Source organism: Colius striatus, chromosome 8, assembly GCF_028858725.1.
Source record: "Colius striatus isolate bColStr4 chromosome 8, bColStr4.1.hap1, whole genome shotgun sequence".
Classification (NCBI taxonomy): domain Eukaryota; kingdom Metazoa; phylum Chordata; class Aves; order Coliiformes; family Coliidae; genus Colius; species Colius striatus.
The window spans coordinates 20393756-20413703 of NC_084766.1; the positions used below are offsets into that span (position 1 = coordinate 20393756).

Consider the following 19948-nt stretch of genomic DNA (forward strand, 5'->3'; position numbering starts at 1 on the left):
ACAAGCTGGGGCGGGGTGTGGGGGAAATAAAACCAAAAAGTTTTGGCTTCCGTTTAGGGAAGAAATGGTTAAGGCTTTGCTTTTGAAAATGGCACATTTCAATCTGCTAGGCTGCTGCTCCTTGCCAAATCCACTGGGCACTTCTCCTCATATTCCCTGCAGAGGGTCTGAGTCCGTTGGGCTACATTAAATTGGACATTTGAACTACATCTGAATGGTTTTTGTGATATGAAGATTTTAGTTGCTTGTATGAGGATAACAAAATAATTAGATGCAAGTAATTTCATTTAGATAAACATTTTTATTAAGAAAGTTTTAGGTGCATACACATTTATGGGAGAAATTACAACAATATAAAAGTGTTTATTTTCAAAATAGTATATGAAAGGAGTAATTTCAAAAGCACAGTATAACTCCTCCATAAAAGCTGCCTTACAGGAACACAAATACAAAACCTTTTTCACATTATTTGGGAAGACACTTCTTTTTACTTCATAAAAATATACAGTATTTACCACATTTTGACAACATTGAGTTCTTAAGCAGTGGAAGATGTGAGGTTCATGCAGTCCTTTTATCATGATCCGTGTTTTCTTCGCTATGGCTACCAGTTTTATGTTTGTTGACAAGACTTATGTTAGTGGGATGTTGGTAAAGAGAAAAATTCTGATTTTAGGTGATAAGTTCTCAGAAACTCCCAATTACCATAAAACACATTACTAAGAATAAGCTGCCAGAGAAAAGAAGGACTTTATAGATGCTAACAAAGGGAAAACAGCAATGAAAACTTCTATAGGAACTGCATTTTCCATGAAATGTGTATATTTAACTTTGAATATAGCCTTCATTGCAAAATTGACCTTTGGTCAAACACCTTAATTAAAAAAACATCAGAAAGTCACCCTTCATCCTTCCTCAGGCAGAATTCAGATAAGATATTCATACATACACATATAAAGATAGTATAAATTAAAAATTGGCAAAGCAATAAATACAATCTATTCCTTAAAAAAAAATAAATCCAACCTTAGGATTTGACAGCTGCACTTTGAAAATACCACATGTGATGATTTCACATTTATGGAAGCTGCTTTTTCAGCACCAGTTCAGTGTTATCTCTTTCACCTCTTTCTCTTCACGTGTGGTCCCTATGTCACTCCCATCTCCCCATGCTTCCTCTCCCTGGTTTGGTCTTTGGTCAACAGTTAGGGCAGAAAGAAAAATCAGGTGCTCTCCCTGAGCAGGTTTCTTTTTGTTGGTGCTGTTTCTGAGCCTGCTAAGGCTGTGGTGTGCACAGGATCGTGCAGTGCTCAGCGTAGTACGGGGAGCTCAGGGCAGACAAGCGATTGATTTCCCTAGTGCCAAGGGCACAGCTGCTCTTCCCAATGCATCAGGCAGATAAGGTCAGGCAAAGAGCAAAGCTTCTCACTTGTGATTCAGTTTTGGTCTAAAGCAAGAGAAAGCTTTTATCAGGTTCTCACTTAAGCCTTCAGTTACTCCTGGGCAGGGCCGTGCCACCCCTGCACTCACACTGTGCTCAAGCTTGCCCAGACAAGGGGAGGACAGAGCACTGGCCCATGAGAGCAACCCCGTGCCCTGAGTGGTCTCAACTATATGAGCAGCAAATCATCACCAGTGCAGTGGTACCAGGGCCCAGCTCACAGTGCCAGGGCTCAAGTCACAGTGTGAGATGGGATCGACAAATGCCAGAGGCAGATGGGCCTTGAGGTACCCAGGCAACCACTATCTTGCCACAAATATTCCCCAACCTTGCAGAGCATCCCTTTCCTTCCTGCTGCTGCTTGTGCATTTGTCCCAGAAGCAAATGCCCTTCCTTTAGCACAGTCTACCCCTACAGCACTCACTAGTTTGCCCCTAGAATAGAAGGCTGACAGGTGATGCCTTTTTCTGCAGTAACTCCACTAGATGCCTATACTGTCCAGGGCTGGGACACCAGGGTTTGGCCAGGGTGCTCCAGCACTGCCCATCTCAACTCTTCAGTCAAAACAGTCTGTTTGCCCAGGCCACAATGTGGGGTTGGCATGAGCCCAGAGATCTTTCCCTGCTGGTGCTGACCCCATATGCACTCCCTGTTAACGAGGACTGCAGCATAGCACTAGCAAGGCTGCATGGTCACACCTACCCACTGTATCTTTTAACCGGAAAGGCAATTTTTCCCCTAAAGATAAAAATTTTCATAGCCCCTGTCATCATTAGCAAGGTATGATTATGAATCAAAATCAGAGGATTATTTAATTCTCATTTTACTTCAAATAGAACCAATTAGACCTCAAGCTGCCCTTTGATGGGAAGCGTGTATGAAGAATACACTTTCCTACATGAGAAGAGCAGTCTCTGTATGTGTCAGAACCAAGATTCTTCCACATTTTCCCCTAAGTTGCTCTTGGCTTTAATGCTCACATGTCTTCCTCTGGCAAACCACTAACAATTGCAGGTACATGTGTGGGGACAGAAGAAGGACACTAGGATATAAAGTCCAGTTGAAGGAAGATACAAGAAACTCTAGTTTGCTCATGGAAGTTCTTTCTGTCTTCACCCCTACAACAGAGGATCTGATCCTACTCACATTAAAACAACACTCCAATTCTCATCAAGTACAGTGGTACCAGGCCTTTCAAAACAGAGATGTGATATACTTAAAAGCACAGGCTGGTTATGATAACAATAAAGGGAATGTCAAAATCATACACACATACATTTTAGACACAGCAGTTGGTTTCTACTTTAAAGGAAATGAGGTGCCGTGATCCCAGCTGAAGCACTCTCTGTGATAGCACTGTTTCCCAAGGAGGGAAATAATTGACAAGATTTTTATCTGAATACAGATGGAAATAAGGTAGTCCCTGTCTAGCCAAAGCTCCTCTTCGGCACTAAAGATGCCTTGCCATAAAAGGGAGGGCTCAGTGAAATGCCCCTCTCAGTGCTCCCCACACCATCTGCAGGGAAGATTCCCTTTGAAGCAACCCACTCAAAAAAAAATACACTCTTACAACATTTTTGTTTCCAATACACACAGAGATACATACAAATACAAACATTGTGCTGCACAAATGTGCTTCCCCCTGCATCCCAGTGAACAGCATCACATGGATATCATAGTACTGGAGGTGTCCTTCCATCCACTATATAGCAAAGACACTGCATATACGGGTAGGAATCGGGAGGAAGATATTTCTGGCTGAAAGAAGAGATTGGTGCAAGAAGTGATACCTGTTCCTGGGTGTACTTTACAAAGGAAATTCCTGAGGCTATCCTGTTCACCAGCAAACAGGACCACAACTGCTGATTAACAATACCTGTTGACCTTGATTTCCACACCCAAGAAACACCACTTCTTCCACAAAATGGGCACAACCTCTCTTACCCCAGGCACCTCTTTTCTCCAAAGTCTTAGTCAAACATTGTCTTCTGGAGCAATCAAAGATGTTCCTGCCCTCAGGTGCATGCAGCTCTTTGGTGGCTGAGGCTACAACATCATTGGTCAAGAGTCACGCAAATGCATCTCTGCCTACTTCAGTGCAAAGCTAGCCAGAAGAGCTGAAGCCACCTCCTCTGAGTGGGTGAGAAGAGACACCTGGTGCGTGGCAGTGTGTCTGATGCCTCCAGCAACTTACAACACAGTCATGTGGTTAAATCTTCAATTACCCATTCCTTTTTGTGCTAAAATTTGTCATCAGAAACACAGGAACATAGAAATGGCAGGCAACATCAGATCACTGTTGTGGCTCCTAAGACACACAACTTATACAAACCAAGTACTAGCTTCTTGCAATAGCAGATGTGCACTGACCGAGATGCTCATAGCTTTGACCTCTGATCAGGTCTCTGATCTTCCAAGAAGGGCTTTAGCCCTGTAGCCTTGAGTTTGATCCCTCACCCAAAATACCCTTAAATGCAACCCACAGTAGTGCTGTCCACTTTCATCAATGTCTGATGCTTTGCAGCCTTCCTATGTCCCTGGCCTTGATGACTTCTGGAGGCAAGGAGTTCCTCCATTACTTACACAATATCATTGCACTGTACAGTTCATGTCCTTCTAGGTTTAAAACTCCAGGTTTTGCATGAACCAAAAGAAATTTAAATAAAGCAGGACCTCTACATAGCAAAGGAAATAAAATATTGTATAATAACACAGGGTTAGTTTAAATTCATGTCTGCCCTCAGCTCTAGGTAATAAACCAACCTGTATAAAAACATATTTTCTTCAAATAGTTACATCTTACTATATAAAAATAGCAATGTGGAAGCAAGCCAATTTGTGAAGGAAAAAAATCCAAAACCAACAAAAAAAACCCCAAAGAAACAAAAGAACACCTTTGGAAATGCATGAAGAGTTGCTTTTGTGCTGCGTGATAACAGTGAAATGTTCATTCCCTAATACTGGTTATCTGCTCTCTGGGTCCTACAGTAAGAAATCCTGTAGACGGCTTACAATGCTTGACTCTTACATCTTGAACCTCCTGTTGATGAAGAACAGAGTGAAATACTATTAAGGTTTATTTCAGTTGCAAAAGCTTTGATAGTAGGCCTAGTCAAACAGTAAATCTGTGTCTGGACTAACCCAAAGGCATTTCTTTTGTAGCCCCTCCAACCAGTATTTACCAAACATTTTGAGGGAAGTTCTCCACAAGGAGCTGCTGGGACCCACAAACCCAGCAATGGGAGTTATTTTGGGCAGGTTGTGCTCATCACTGTTAGTAAGGTGTTCAGAGCTAACAGGAAGAAAGCTGGCTAGGAAGCTTATTCTGGACTTAAAAGCCAGAGAAGAGCCTTATTGGTGGGCAAAGAGACTCGGCAAAAACCAATAAGTGAAAACCAAACAGCAGGGAAAGGAGGGATTAATCAATTGTGAGCAGCCCCAGTGACGGAGCAAGTGGCACCAGGAATGTCTCCTCTGCCTGCCCCTACCCCACAGCTCTGCTGGAGAACATGGACTGCAGCTCCACAGGGTTCCAGGTCTCTGTTAGGATGAGGGAACATAGAGGACAGTCCGTGCTCTGCTCTTGTTGATGTTCAGCTCCCACCATGACTGAAGAGCAGAGGGCCCTGAGTGTGCTACCCAGGCAGGAGCCATCCCCATGACATCCCTGTCCTGGGACCTCACCTGCTGTGAGCAGCTGGGCAGCACATCACAGCTCATGGTGACCAGCTGCTCCGTGAAGGTGAGGTGACAGGGAGGGTAAGCAGCCACGTGCTGCGTGTTAAGTGTATGAGGCATTAAGTGCAGAGGTAGGGAACTCAGTGTAGAAGACAGACACATCCAGTTTCCCATGCTCAATGTGAGCATGGTACCCAGGGACAGTGGTGAGTTAGGCATCACAGAAAAGTGTAAGTGTATTGTGTGCAGGCTTCACTCAGAACAAGGAGCCAGTCTGGGCTACTGGCTTCCAGGTTTTGTCTGAAGTGACCCCTACTCCTGCTCCAGGCTGATCAGCCTTTTGCAATCTAGATGAGGTCACTAAGACTGTTACAAGTGTCAGAGGGTAAATATCAGTTATTAAAAGACCTTGATGTCTTAGTATGTCTTGTCTAGCCTATGGGATCAGAGCAAACATCCTTTTCAATGCCTGCTGGACAACTAAGGCTGTGTGACCACAGCTAGAGACAGATATGACTACTATCAGTGAAGGTAGTCTGGGAAAACTCATCTGGGCTTAAAAAGGATGACTAAGCCATGAGGAAAATTTTTCTCATTGAAAATATATTTTCTAATATCCCTCACCAGTAACTCTCCTTCTTTTGGTGCAGAAAGGCAGGACACACAACCTTGGTGAGAAAAAAACCAAGTGTGACTCCCAGGGCACTGGCATATGTAACACCGTTCTCTGGGACCAGCCTAGCATTTCCCACAGGAGAGGTGACAACCAGGCCCCAATGTACCAAAGCATGGTGTCACCATCCAGTTCACTATTGAAAGACATCAGTGACAAAATTCACATCTGTAATTTATAGGTAAACTCTGTCAGTTTGCTATTGGAGGAATATGGCCAGATAAAAGAAATAGAGTTTCCAACCCTTTGCGCTGCTTTTTACTTTGGCTTTTCTTCAGGGTTGTTTTGTCCTCTTTAGGTGTCCATTTTACCATCTGTAAAACAGAAAAATTTTCCCACCTCTTTGGAAACTGAACTGGCTGAACTTTCCCCCTGGTTTAAGAGTTGTATCTATATAATACTCGTTTGCAGGGAGGGCACAGATATTATCCTCAACAAATGTGGGGGGAAAAATGGAGGTCAAGATAAGCTAATGCATTTGCCCAGGGTCATACAGGACAATCAGTGGAAGAGCAGGGACTTGAACCTGAGGTAGCCCAGCTCAAAAACTAATGCTTCCTACCATTCTTTCTCCCTGGAGACTTTAGTGGTGTTGCACGGGAAGGGCAGAGTGGGCCCCGTTTCTTCTGTTGCTTTTTTTTATGAGTGCGATGACGTGGTCTAAATTAAGAGAAAAATACAAAAAGACTGCCATAAATTATCAATATACAAAGGCCTTATTCACATTTATCCTATGGCCCCTCACACCTTGCTGGCAGGGTGCAAATGGTGATAGCCCCTTTGATGTACCCTCTGGCTCAGAGGAACACTAGGCAAATGAAAGTGCCCTGCTGATGGGACATCTGCAAATTCTGAGGCCAAAACAACTCTTTTTCCCAAAAGACTGAAGCCTCCCCAAACACCAGTCAGAACTTGTCAGCCAGGAGCCTCCACACAGCACCCCCAAGGTACAATGAAGGCAGAGGGGGGCTGGATTTCTGGCTGCCCTCCCAGCATTCCCACTGACATCAAGAACTGGTGGCTACTCCATGCAATTTGTGGGTATTCAGTGCCTTAAAACAAGGCTGTATGGTCACCCAGCCCACCCTTGGTGTAGTACCGGAAGGTAACTGTTTTGGCATCTTGTACTGTTTTGACTAATGAGGTCAGAAATTAGGAAGAGCTGCCACACCAGAGTTTACAAACATTATGTAGGAAGGCAGCATCAAGGTTTGGCTCCCATCATATCCAACCCCTAGAAGCTGGCAGTTTCCTTTCTCACAGTGGGCTCAAGGGAAAGGTTTTTCCTGTTTACTTTGTTACCTTTCCCATCAGTTCTCTCCTCTGTGCCAGCAGTAGATGCTGAGTTTAATGGACTCCTGCATCTCAGACAGAGGCAAGTTCTGAGTGGGACTATATTAACGTGACAGCAGACAAACGGGTCTCTGATTATTTTCCATTTTATTAACTCTGCAAGGGCCTGATTTTGCATATCCTTGCATGAAAGGAAAAGGAAAAGGCAGTCCATGGACTGCAAATGATGACTAGGATTGCCTGGAAATGATAAAGGATTTGTTAGCTATTTCATGGAATGACTTATTTGCCCCTTGTCTATAAAATGTATGGATGTTGGATGATGTTGGCACAGCAGCTGCACAATGATTTTTAGAGCCAGTTAAGAAATCTGGATTCCTGACAGCCTGAATGTAATTTGCTGATGTCTCATAAGTGTGTATATTAGATGGAGATGTGATGAATATAAAGCAATAATCAAGGCGAAGTAGAATTAGTGAGCAAAATAATTTCCTACTAAAAACCATCCCTTGTTACACAATCAACTGTATTGCACTATAGTATTCTATGACCTTTTCCTTGCCCTTAGCTGCAGATTATAACACAGCAGATAATCTTGTATTGAACCACTGGTGTAGATTAAGATGTCTTGACAGTTTGGGTTTTACTTAAGCAATTACAAGAGCCCTTTCTACAAAACGTATTGATTTTATTCCAGAAAAATAAATTCCCATGTACAATTGGGTTTTCAGAACACGAAACAATTAGCCATTTTATTGCTAGTGCATATAGGGTAATGTCACATTTCATACAATTTCAGTACAAGTGAAAAAATATAATATGTGGCTGATTGAAATCGATAGCTACATTAACATTTATAGATCTATATAGATTTATTTTACAAGCTGTTAGTAGTTCAGAGGGATATCGGTGTTTTAAACTACCAACATTCATATGGCTCCAATTCAAATATATGAATTGTTTGATGCGCTATAAATATATTCCAAAGTACATTTCATTGAAGAAGTCAAAGCTGTGCACTAAAATATATCAAAAACATGCCTTGTGAAAATGCCACAGACAGAGCTCTGACTGTCTGCGGAGCATGAAAATGCCATTGGTGTTAGCATTATAACTTGGAAAATGAAAGCATTGCCATGATTACAGGATTAGGTGATGGAGATACACTCTTTCTGGCATCTTATTTCATAGAGCTGGGACCAAGTTCTCTTCTATTACTCAACTTAAACCAGGATGAAACCCACCAAATTAGCAAAATTGCCTCTGGATTAACATTAGGTAAACAAAACCCAGAATCTGTCTGGAGATCAGGCACAGGCTCACTAGTTTCAGCAGAGCTGGCCCCAGATCTTCACTAGTGGAAGTGAGAGCAGAATGTGTTCCAGCTGAGTTGTTCCCCTAAGTCAAGCAGGGAAGATCTGAGCACATAATCACATTTGCCCAACGCTACAAATTTCTTCAGTGCCTCCTACATTTCAGGTCTTATGAACAGCACCAAGAGCTTCACTGGGGATGAGAGCAAACAGAAACTTAGACGGGGGCTTGAGGATTTTTGCAAGTTGGAGAACATGAGCCCCTGGGATAGTTAGCATGGTGCACATTCTGCTCTTAAATTCAGTTGTGTCTAAAGTCAAAGCCATCCTGGTGGCATTCAGATGGATTACCTCTGCAGATAATTTGCCCAAAGGACAAGAGAGTTGTGCTGACAGCAAAGAAGGCACCAAGCATTGGATGTGATGGGAAGAGCTATCAGGGCTGGAATCACAGTCAGTTTATTAGCTGGCTTCCTTTCCTTTCCTTCCCCTCCTCTCCTCACTCTTGGCCTCAGTGAGGTCCCAAAAGGGCCATGTGGAGGAATTTCTCATTTCTGGTAGATTTTTCCCCTTGCTTATTGTAAAAACACAAGGGAACTTTTTTTTTTTTTAAACTCTAGCCCTTGTTTGGCTGATGCACCTACAAAGCGAACAGTGGAGGGCATCCAGCTACCTCTACTGCCCCACATCTGCCTTGGGGCCATATCTTTCCCCACATTTCTACAAGAATGCATTGCTTTTGCAAGAGACTGGATTCCAGTCCTGCCTTTACCATAAAGATGCAGGGGTGGGGGCAAGGTTCAGCAGGGTTACAGTGGTTACTGAGGGGTGGAAGTGTGGTGATGAGGGTGAGGAGGATACTGAGTGCACAGGTAGACTTTCTGGCCAAAATGCCCAGGCCTGTGGGCAAGCAAGGAAATGCTTTGTACCGTCACTTGTCTCATCTTTCAGGAAGGCTGGAGCCCTCCCTTGCGACTCAGCACAGAAATGTTCACTGTGCTGCTTTTGCTTACTGTAAAATTACACTGAGATAGACTGGGTACACCTCAGAGCAGCCATGTTCACCTGCTTTCAAGGTGAATTAAAAATAGATTTTAGAGGTCTGAATTTGCCAAGTATGGCTGGGTTTCCCCATGTCTTCTGGGAGAGCTTATTCATGGCAGCTCATCTTGTCTTGGCCAATACTAATACCACTCCACTTTGACCAGCAGAGAAACAATTTTTAGCTCCAAGACTCCCTAGGCTTCAGCTGCCTGTGCAAACAGATCCCCAGTGTAACATGGAGAAGGGGCTCCAAAGAAACTAGAACAATATAGATTCTGAAGTAATTGTAGTTTGGCTTGGGGAAGAGGTGGCATAAAGGAAGCATATTCCTTGGGAGAACGGCTTTTTTAAAAGAGGATGACTTGAAGACCCTAGAACAGATTTTTTAGGATATATTTTGCCTCAAACTCTGGCAAAACTTTTAGTTTAACATTTCAGATATACTAGAAGCTGTTGTTTTAATACCGACTAGGTCAACTCCAAACCCATCTTCAAAACAATATCCGTTTCCACAAGTACTTTGTCCGCATGGTAAAAGCCAGCCCTTAATGTTCTACCCTTTAATAACATCTCAGGATGTTAGCTGTTAAGTCCATTTGTCTCTTGCCTTACTTGTTTAAAGCTTTCTCCAGATATTCCTGGATCCACTTTAACTTGGGATCAATGCATACTTGCTTGCTGTTGCTCTTGAGCCTCGCACTGTCAAAGAAGAAAAGTCAGAGTGAGTCTAGTGTACAACACTCCTCAGCTCACACCCATCCCCCATGCCTGGATGCCATATTTCCCTTGGGTATCAGTGCTACTCCTAGTGAATCCATGAAGACGATGGATTATCCCTGCCATCCATGAGGCCCTTGTTATAAATCTCTCTGATTTCAAAGAACTGGTGCCACCTGTCTCCTCTGATGCCATCCAGACCATACCTTTGGATGCTCTGAAAGGATCTGGTCACTCGTTAGCTTTGTGTTTTGTGCAAGACTCAAAAGAGCAGGTTGCAGCTGGGAAGATAATTGAAAGTACCATAGTGTCAGAGGCAAGTTTTCCCTCAGATATTCACTCAGCATTCAAAACAAAAGCAGAAACCTCCTGAGGGGTTTCTCCTGGATGTCCAAGCTGCACTTTGCACACTAGACCATTTAGCTAATTTGAATTCCCTGTGATTTTGGCATTTTTGCTATGTGCATCTTTCATAAAAAAGCAGTACAGATAGCTTTTCATTCTAATTAGCAGGGCTCTCAAGGCTTCTTGCCAGTGCTGTGATCTCTCATGTTCCTGAAGCACCCTGCCTCTGCCCCAGCTGCTCAGAAAGCTTCTCTTAAACAGCCCGCCTGCCACGCAAAAGTGCCAAGAACAGCAATTTTGTGGAAGTGTCCATAGGAGTTGTCATGGTTTAGCAAGGAGCAGCTTTTGTTTGGTAACGGGGAGAGCAGGTTGCAGTGAAGACCCAGTAAAGAGTTTGTGGACTCTCCCCGAGTTCCTGGGTTCACATCCACCTCTGGCCCGACTGGGCCAATCTGGTGCCTCTGCCATCACTATTTAGGGGATGGGAATTTGAAGTGCTGGCAGGAGGTGTAAGAGTGATACAAGATGGAGGCGACCACGCGGACCCCACAGTCAGAGAAGGAGGAAGGAAAGAGAAGCAATAGACCAGAGACCCCTCTGCAAGCCGTGGTGAGAATGCAGCTGTACCCCTGCAACCCATGCGGGGCCATGGCAGGACTGAGAGCCACCAGCAGCTCCAAGTGAGTGCACCCAGACAGGTGAGGGACTGTGTGAGGAGGCGGCCATGGCACAGGCCGTGCTGGAGCCTGAGCGCCCCAGAGCAGCCCCACACGAGAGGCAGAGAGGAGCTGCAGCCTTTGGGATAAATGCACGTCAGAGCAGCCTGTGCAGGGCTGCTGTGTGTGTGAGGTACCCACGGACTTACAGGGAGAACTGGTGCTGAGCCCACCTGCCCTGAGGAGGGACAAACAGCAGAAGCTATGGGGAATAGACCGACTGAAACCCCCATTCCCCGCCTCCCTGGGCCATTCTGGGGGAGAGGAGGTAAAAACACCAGGATCTGGGCTCTGAGCCCAGGCAGAGGGGAGGAGTGGGGAGAAGGTATTCTTAAAGGGCTGATCAGACTCTTCATTGTTGTACCACTCTGAGTTGTTTTATTTTGGTTATGTTTTGGGGTTTTATGGTTATGTTTTACTTGATGTTGGATTAAATTATTTTCTGTTTTCTTCCCCAAGCCCAGTAGCCTGGTCTGTTTTGTCCTGGACCTTAAGCAGCAATTAAGCTCTCCCTGCCCTTTGGCAATTCTCAGCCTCTTTGGTACTTGAGGCTAATCGTGGTCTTTTGTTCCCTGATGAGCCTAAACCATGACAGGAGTACTTATTTAAACATTTTGATGGATGGAAGCCAAACTATTCCCTACTTTATAGAATGAAATCTGCAGAGTATAAAACTATGGTGTAAGAAATAACAGGTCAAAAAGGCATCCTGGTCTAAAGTTATGCAACAACACAGTTATAACACAAACACATCCAAGATCCAGTCTTGCAAGCCCTGCACCAATCAAGAGATGAATGGGCCTAATTCATATTTCCCTTACAGCAGTGCCAAGCTGGAGCTCTTCCAGTGAAGTGATACCAGTGGAGAGTTAAGAATGGATTTGCTGATGTTAGCAGTGCCTGAGAACTCTTGAGTTGGCCTCGTAGAAGACAGAACCAGGAGCACATGTAACCAGTCTACAGCCACATGAAATGCAATTCCTCTCACCTAATATTAAAACATTGATTATATTTTCTTTTACATTTTTTTCTGAGCCTGTCAGATCCTGATCTTTGTACAGTCACAGCAGAGATTTAGACAATTGTCTGGAGTGTTAATCTGAACTGGTTTAGGTGTCTACTTCAGGATGCAATTAACTACATGCTAAAAATGCCTGTTTCCCTGTACTGAAAAGCAGAGGATTTAGAGTGAACTTGATAGAAGTAGACATTGACAGAGGAAATTTCTGGATTTGGAGACATGATCTCCAACAGAACCAAAGACAAAAACTTGCTGTTAGGCTTTTTTGTCAAGTACAGTTCCTCTCAACCATAAAAGGGAATATACTTGTTCAAGAAAAACACACCCTAAATCTTTCTTTGAAGTAACATGGCTTCACAGAGACTTTCTATTCTTGAAAATGGCAGCCTTTAAGTTACTTGCACCTTTCACAATCCAGTGGATATCTACTAAATTCAGAGTACAATTAAAACCATCAAGATGAGAAATATATGTTCTTTTTTATCTCATTTTGTTGTCTGTTTTAATTAAAACCTAGATCAAAACCATGAAGTTTCAGGGGTATTTGGAGATCAGTTGCCAAGTACTTTACTTTTTAAAGTAAAAAAAATGGTCAGCTATAGGTTTGTGTGTTCTATGTGCCACTAATCATGAGAGCCATTTAGGTTCCTGCATTTCATGCACCTATCCATCTCCAATGACTATGATCCCATGCTAATTAAGAGATAAATGTATACTCTATCCTGTCTTAAATGCCTGTAATTTTCTTGAAATTACTCCAGAAAATTCCAAATCCTCTACAAAGCCTTACTACTGGGACCCTGTGACATTCATTGACAGTCCCAGAGCACAAATCCATACACTATTGCATTTTGGATGCTTGCCTCCAAAACTGTTTATAGGTAGAGAGCAAGGTTAGTCACAGCTGGTTTAGCAATTTTTGTGAAAGTAAATTGTTTCTCAGATGAGGCTTACATTTTTCCCACTGTCCTCCACCAAATCCAGAATGTCTCCCACCAAAGACAGAAGCACACATGAGAAAATGAGTATGATCTAGCCAGAGGTTTAAAAAAAACCCAAAAACCATAGGAATAAGAGTTGATTCATGAATGGATGCACGTGCTTCTATATATCTGTACATTCCTGAGAAATCTCATGAAACCACATCAGTTTCCTGAGAGAATAAATGTTTTGCATGACAAAGAATGGATTTCTGCAGCATTTGAGCTGCAAATGGAAGAGCTTGACCTGGACAGAAGTCAGAACTAGTGATGGGAGCTCTGCACAGAGAAATCCAGTCCAGTCACTGAGACCTTCCTGCAGATGCCCACAGAAGTCAATGGAAGTAACGCTCCCTTGAAATGAAAAGACAAATGCTTTTTCCAAAGATTTCGGATTCGGGACAAGGAGGGAGTCACCCATGATGAAATGAACCAAAACAACCTTCCTAAAAACACATACATACAAAAATATCTACAACTCACTTTTTTTTCCCCTTTTTTTTTTCCTGGAAAACAGTGTTTCCTTCTCAGCAAAAAAATGAAGAGGTTATTTTTCATTTGGAACCCATCTTTTCTGTCCTACTGTGATCTGTGATGTAATGGAGTCACTCACTGCCTGTAACTGTGTCCCTGGATCAAGTTAGCACATATTTAAGGTCTGAACCTCCTGTGGAGGCTATGGGAAATCCACAAATTCCTATTGCCTGTTTAGCCTCTCTCTGTGGAGAAGCAGAGCATTAGAAGACTCAGGCCACTGTAAAGTCTTTTCCCCAAGGTGTGAAGCTCCACATCCAAGGCAACAGACTGCCCATCTGAGATTTCTGCTCAAATACCCAAGGGGGAACAGGACACATGATCACACTGTCACAAGGGGATCACAGAGGTAGAACACAGGCGGGAAGCACCTAGCTGGGCTCCTTTGTGTGGAGTAAAGCAGGGTCCAGCTATATCTGACACACAGGGTGGAGATGATTTGGAAATCATGACATCAGACAGACCAAAGTGCAGTTACCAAAGCAGGAATCAGCTCTGTGACTTTTGTTTTTGACACCTGAGATTTGCACCCAGATGAAAAGAGTAAGAAACTTACACAATCTGAAGTGAGCAGTTAGGTGTGGAGAGGATTTTGAGGTGCTTAATGTTGGCTCTTGCCACGTTGCTCTCGTAGAATCGACAAGGGCACCGGTAAGTCAGGCTGACAGGTTTCTCTGTGGGACACAGGGAAAGAAAGGACATATTACTCCCTCTTACTCCCTCTTCCTCCTGATCAGCAGCACAGATACACAGACCAGGGCTGACAGAAGCTTCCTCCAACAATGCAGGTGAAAAAAAAGCAATAGAAAAGCTATAGCTTTGGGAGAGCATTTGCTCACAACTCAGAGCACAATCCTTTTACCCCAGTACCCAGCCTTTCAATAATGATGTGTGGGATTTTGGAAGACAAAAGAAGAGAGAGAGAAAATGGAGATAAGTAAAGAAAAAGAGATTAGAATAAGGAGTCGCTCCATTGTGCAGGGATGCTCCTGGTAATTAGACAAGATAAAGGCCGAAAGAGGGGGCACTTGTCCTCAGTGTTGTTCTTGTCAAACGATTTTGACCTCAGGCCAAATTAGAAGGTAGCTAGAAGAAAGAAATGAATTCCAGAGAGTTCAGATCAAAACGAGTCGGCTCAGGTGCAGGCTTTTCACGGGGGACTTACTGGCTACAGAAAAGCCCAGATACTTTCAGGCTTTCCCAGGGCCCAATGGCTGACCTTTCCCCACTACAGCCAGCCGTTAGTCCCAGACGAGATATTCACATCAGGAGCTGCAAGATCACAGTGGTTTCTTCCAAGGGAAAGATTTGGAGTCTTTTGAACTCTCAACTTGGTTCAAAGTAACTGCGATCGATTGAGGAGACAGTTATCAAGCAGTGTGCTCTCCATACACTGACCAGGGACCACCAGACTGGATGAGGTTTGTCTCTGGCATCCCTAGGTATAGAATTCAGTTTAGCCCCCTGAGCTAAAAATCAGCCACTTACATGCATGCAGGACTGAGAAAAGCAGCCTGGCCTCACCACAGCCTCTATGTAGTCCTGCTACCCAATTTCTCCACTGGAGAACTTAAATTACTGGCAAACAAGTGCACATAAATAAAGTCCTCACTATATCAGTAAGCTTCAAAGCTTCATACACACTAAAATACAAACACAGAAGTCTTGCCTGGAAGTTTAGAAGGAGCTGTCTGAGATTTAAAAAAATTTCCCAGTGGAGTGGTTTTTCAGCCCAGTGGGAGGAATTAGATTCATACACCTAACCCACAAGGTCTGTCTCATGCTGTACATGGTCAGATCTGTATCTGATAGCACTTTACATCCCACATGGCAATTCACCACTCTGTATATTTAACCACACAGCAGCACTCCTAGCATCCAAAATCAGTTCCCTTAAAGGCAGATGGAGAGCTAAAGAGCAGGGAAAGGCTTGGAATCCCTAAACCACTGTCTAGGAAGGTGAGAAAAGAGACAGCTTTTCAAAGTGCAGCTGATGTGCATATATTGCACGTTTAACAGTGCTTGTTTCTAGCACATATAACCACAAATGATGTAGTGAAATCACCCTGTCCTCAGGAGGAAAAACATTTTTCAAGTGATTTACCAAGAGATGAGCCAGAATCAGATCTCACAGGCAGATGGGCAAACAGAGTAATTAAACAGTGAGAACAGAATTCCTCTAGATTCACATCAGGATCTGGACTATGAGTTAACAAAATTGGAGGACTTTTTTTAACGGTTTTATGGCAGTTAAAACAGTGGTAACATCTACGAGTTAATAAATGGGAGGAGAAGCTCCAACTGCAGAGGAGAGGAGGGAAGAGAGCTGCAGGGTGAGCCTTTAAACATGCAGTAGACTGACTAGTGCTGATGTGGAAGAGAGGCACTAGAATTTCCCATTGCAAATCTGTGCCTGATAGCTACCTGTCAGTGAGTTTGTATTGGAAAGGGAGGTTGAAATTAAATGCCAAAGTGTGAGAGAGACTTTCAGTCCCATACCACTTGAAATTGAGAGCAGAGAAAGTTTCACCATGACTAACACATGCATGAGTTACAAAGGTGTCTTGACCAAGGAAGGGCATCCAGCAAGAGAAAGCTACAGCATTCAGTGTTCTTTTGCCACCCCAAGGCAAGATGGAATGACAACTCCCCTCCTAGAATAAAAATCCCTTTGGTGATCAGCACAGTCACTGAACATGGGGAGCAGCAGCCCAGGCACCGACCAGGTCAGCTCTCAGCATCACTGTCAGGGAAGCAGTGTGTCCTGCCACTGTCCCTCCAACACACTAGCTCAGAGTTTGACTATGGCTCACTGTTCTCAGCAAGGCTGAAAACCATTCCATGTGACATTTCCTATAATTCTAAAGAGGGAGGGGAAAGGGGCTGTTTACAGGCTGTAATTTGGGAAGGGGACATTTCTGGTGTTATTCTGAGGCTGGAAAATGTCCTCTTGATCTCATTTCAAAATTTGAAATAAATTTTCATACACACTAAAATGCAAACACAGAAGCCTCGCCTGGAAATCATGATATTCCATGCACAGTAGAACCTATTAAGCCAATTGTTCTACAGGAGTCAAGGCTCTGGGGCTTCTCTGGTGCCTAATAAACACTGAGTACAACCTGAAGTCATTCTCTCAGTAGGACAAAGTGATACAGTCTGTTAATTGCCCTGTTCTGTGAAAACACTAGTTTTCATGAAACCAATGGTACATAAAGCATTTGAGACCTTTAACAGTCTGGCACGTCTGGTTGAAATGTGTGAATATAGTGAAAACTTACAGAAGAGACAGACACTATTCAGACATCACAATGTAATTCCTCCAGCCTTCCTTCCTTACACAAAAAGAAAAAGAGAAAGTCTCTTTTGGTCCTGACTAGACCGGTTAAAAAAGTTCTTTGGGTGTTTTGTGTTGTTTTTTGTTAATAAAGTTTTACTGTTTTCTAACTCAAAGATAAGTTTTGCTGGCTCTGAAGATACTCACTTTTGCTGGCAAATTATCTCTAGAGACAAAGCACTCACAAAAAGCTCCCTTGCAGAGTGCCCCTTTATCAACATGGGATGGTACCTATTTCACCTCATAGGGATCTGCCTTGCCTACCCCACAGTGGAAGCGGGAACAACTAGTTCTGCTGCTAAGTTACCATCAGTAACCTGTTACCATCAGTAACTAGTTGTGTAGGCTGAGAAGCCTGCATGAAGAGGGAAGCTGTATCCAGGCAAGCAAGCTAAAACGTCTGATAAACATTTAAACAGGTAAAATATTTGACAGAAGCATCATTTTACTCCTGTTCATCCAAGACTGCATTTTCCAGCATCAGGAGAGGGCTGCTAACCTTTAAAGGCTAGGACAGCTCCATTTCACTGGAAAGTGAGGCTGTGATAGGCAGCTTCAACTGGGTGGCAAATAAGAATTCAGAGCTCACTTGCCCTCCAGGACAAGGCAGCCCTGCAAGCCCTCGTCTACATCACGGTGTAGAGCACTACATGACATGCAAAGGAGAAGGCAAAAAGCCTCACTCCACACTGCAAGCCGGTGAAATCTCTCTCCTTACACTACTTTTTCCCTAACTCTTTCAAGTTGTTTGCTTAATCAGGTAGCCAGGTCCTGTCATGCTTATCCTGCCATAAAGATACCCGCTGCTGTTTGCTGCCACCTAAGGAGTGCAGGGAGCAAAGTGAGGTGTAGCCGGACAGCTCTGCCAGCCCTGTGCTGAGCGCTGCCAGAAGGGAGGGGAGGAGAGGGAGAACCCTCGATCCCCCAGTCCTCAACTCCCGTACCTCCTGTTCGGGCGGCAGCCCTGGTGCGGGCCGGCTGAGCTTGTCCATGTCACTCTAGACCCCATACTGGCCTGCAGTGGGGAAAGAAGCCCGCCCTGGGTATCCAGGCACCTCTGGGCCAAGCCGCTTGGGCGCTCGAGGAGCGCTTCGAGGGGCTGGCGGCGGGGTACGAGGTGGGGCCAGGGGCTGGGGCTGCTTTGCCACCTGCGGACCCCACATCTGCCTTCGCTACCTGCCCGTTCGCACCGGGTCAGGTCTGCTTGTGGGAGTCTCTCTGGACCGGCTCTTGCTCCTTGATGGCTTTTCGTGTGTTTCACTGGCACCGGGTTGCTGCTGGGGAGGTGCGGTGCAAAGGCACCGGTGACATTTTCGGAAACAGTTAACTATCTCAGGCGAAACCAAGGCGGCACTGGAGGGCATCCTCGGCCGCCCTGGGTGGGGAACACCCAAGTTTCGATCTCCAGAATGGGAAAGTGAGGTGAAACCAGAGGACTGAAAGGGCGCTCGTTACCCAGCCTGCCAGGTTTCGATGGGGGGACAAAAGGTGGCAAATTTCTGCCAGGCGAGAAGCCGGCGGCAGGAGGAGCACCGGGAGATGCCTGGAGGCTGCGTGCAGGTAGCGCTGTCCCGTGCCGTCCCCGTTCCCCCGGCACAGGGCTGCCCGCCGTCCGCGGGATGCGGAGCAAGAGGCGTGGGCCGCCGCGGTCGCCGGGGCGGTCCGCAGCAGGCGGCTCCCACGGCGAGCAGCTGGCGAGCGAGCCGGCCAGCTGCCGCTGCGGCCGGGCTCCAGGGTGACACGCGGGACCGCGGGGCCCGGTGTGGGGCAGTGGGCTGCGGGAAGGACAGCCGCTGCCGTAGGGACCGATCTCCCCCTCGGCAGTGGTCGCCGGCTGCCAGCCCCCCGTTCCCCAGACGGGAACATCTCTCCCGGGTGCATCTCCGCGCCCCTCAAACCCCTCCGCGCACCCTCGCCGTGGGGCCCGTGAATTCCTACTGAGTGATAGTCTTGGCTCAGCTCTGCCCTGATCAAGGAAAGATAGATCACGACTGAGGACAGAGAAGGAACCGCGCAACCGCCTGTTTCTCATTCTACTAACTTTTAGGGTTGTTATTTTCCAACGAGAAATCGATATGCATATTTTGCAACCAAACCACCTCCCCGCAGACCGAGCGCTGATGAAAGTCTCCCCCTAGCCGATTTCAATCTCGGACAAGTTTGGCAAAGGGGATCGCTTTGACTAGCCTTCTTTGGAAATAAAGGGAGCGAGAGAGGAGGGAGAGTTTGCCCGCTTCAAGCTCACTGCAGCTATTGCTCGGGGCTCGTCAGACGCGCACATCCGAGCGGCGGCAGGAGTCAGAGCGGGAGAAGGGACTAAGAGCTGCGGGGAAGAGCGGGGCCGTAGCTCCCGGCCGGGCTGCTCGGCACCCGCAGGCTAACTTACCCTCCGAGAGGGAGACGATGGCCAGGGCGAGGGCGAGCAGAGCTAGGGCTCGGAGGTCCATGCTGGGTCGGCTGGCGGGCGCGGGGCAGGCGCTGGACTGCTCGTCGCGGCGTCAACGGCGGCTCTGCCCGAGTCCCCTCCTCCCCTCCCTCTATAGAGGGGCCGGGACGGCCGGGGCTGGGGGAGGGGAGCCAGGGGGAGTAGCTAGCCTATGATTTATTGCCCGTGGCATGTTATTACATCCTTCCTCTGTTAAAAATGCTTGGAAAAGAACCAAAAGAGCGAGGACTCCTCATCTCGCTCCGTCAGCCCGACAGCCTGTACCCCAGGCAAAGCGCTTGCCCAGGCAGCCCCGCCACCCGCCTCCCCGCAGCATGGCACGGAGGCGGCCGTGGGCTCCCCGCGGGCCCCCGCGTCCCGGGGCTGTGGCGTGGCAAGGAGCCGCGATCACGGGCACGCCATCCAGCCCC

At 45.8% G+C, this 19948-nt stretch overlaps 1 protein-coding gene across 2 annotated transcripts; it reads right to left on the bottom strand.

The window, feature by feature from the left end:
• Positions 1 to 324: 324 nt before the first annotated feature.
• On the bottom strand, positions 325 to 19636 carry CXCL12 (C-X-C motif chemokine ligand 12). 2 transcript variants are annotated; one of them, XM_062001636.1, is made up of 5 exons: positions 19479 to 19636; positions 14312 to 14429; positions 10055 to 10141; positions 6355 to 6452; positions 325 to 4481 (listed from the first exon to the last, which is right to left on the bottom strand). In XM_062001636.1, exons 1-5 carry the CDS (start codon positions 19537 to 19539, stop codon positions 4450 to 4452), a joined length of 396 nt encoding a protein of 131 aa, XP_061857620.1. In that variant the 5' UTR covers positions 19540 to 19636; the 3' UTR covers positions 325 to 4449. The 2 variants fall into 2 exon arrangements, with proteins under 2 accessions (XP_061857620.1, XP_061857621.1); XM_062001637.1 differs by lacking the exon at positions 6355 to 6452.
• Between the last annotated feature and the right edge of the window lie 312 nt (positions 19637 to 19948).

Excerpts from the sequence above, each read along its gene's own strand:
- CXCL12 (XM_062001636.1), bottom strand. The coding sequence starts at position 19,539 with ATGGACCTCCGAGCCCTAGCTCTGCTCGCCCTCGCCCTGGCCATCGTC. Across the intron at positions 14,430-19,478 it reads CATCGTCTCCCTCTCGGAGG|AGAAACCTGTCAGCCTGACT; the intron begins GTAAGTTAGCCT and ends TGTGTCCCACAG. Across the intron at positions 4,482-6,354 it reads GTCTCCAGGGAGAAAGAATG|GAGGTTCAAGATGTAAGAGT; the intron begins GTAGGAAGCATT and ends CTTCATCAACAG.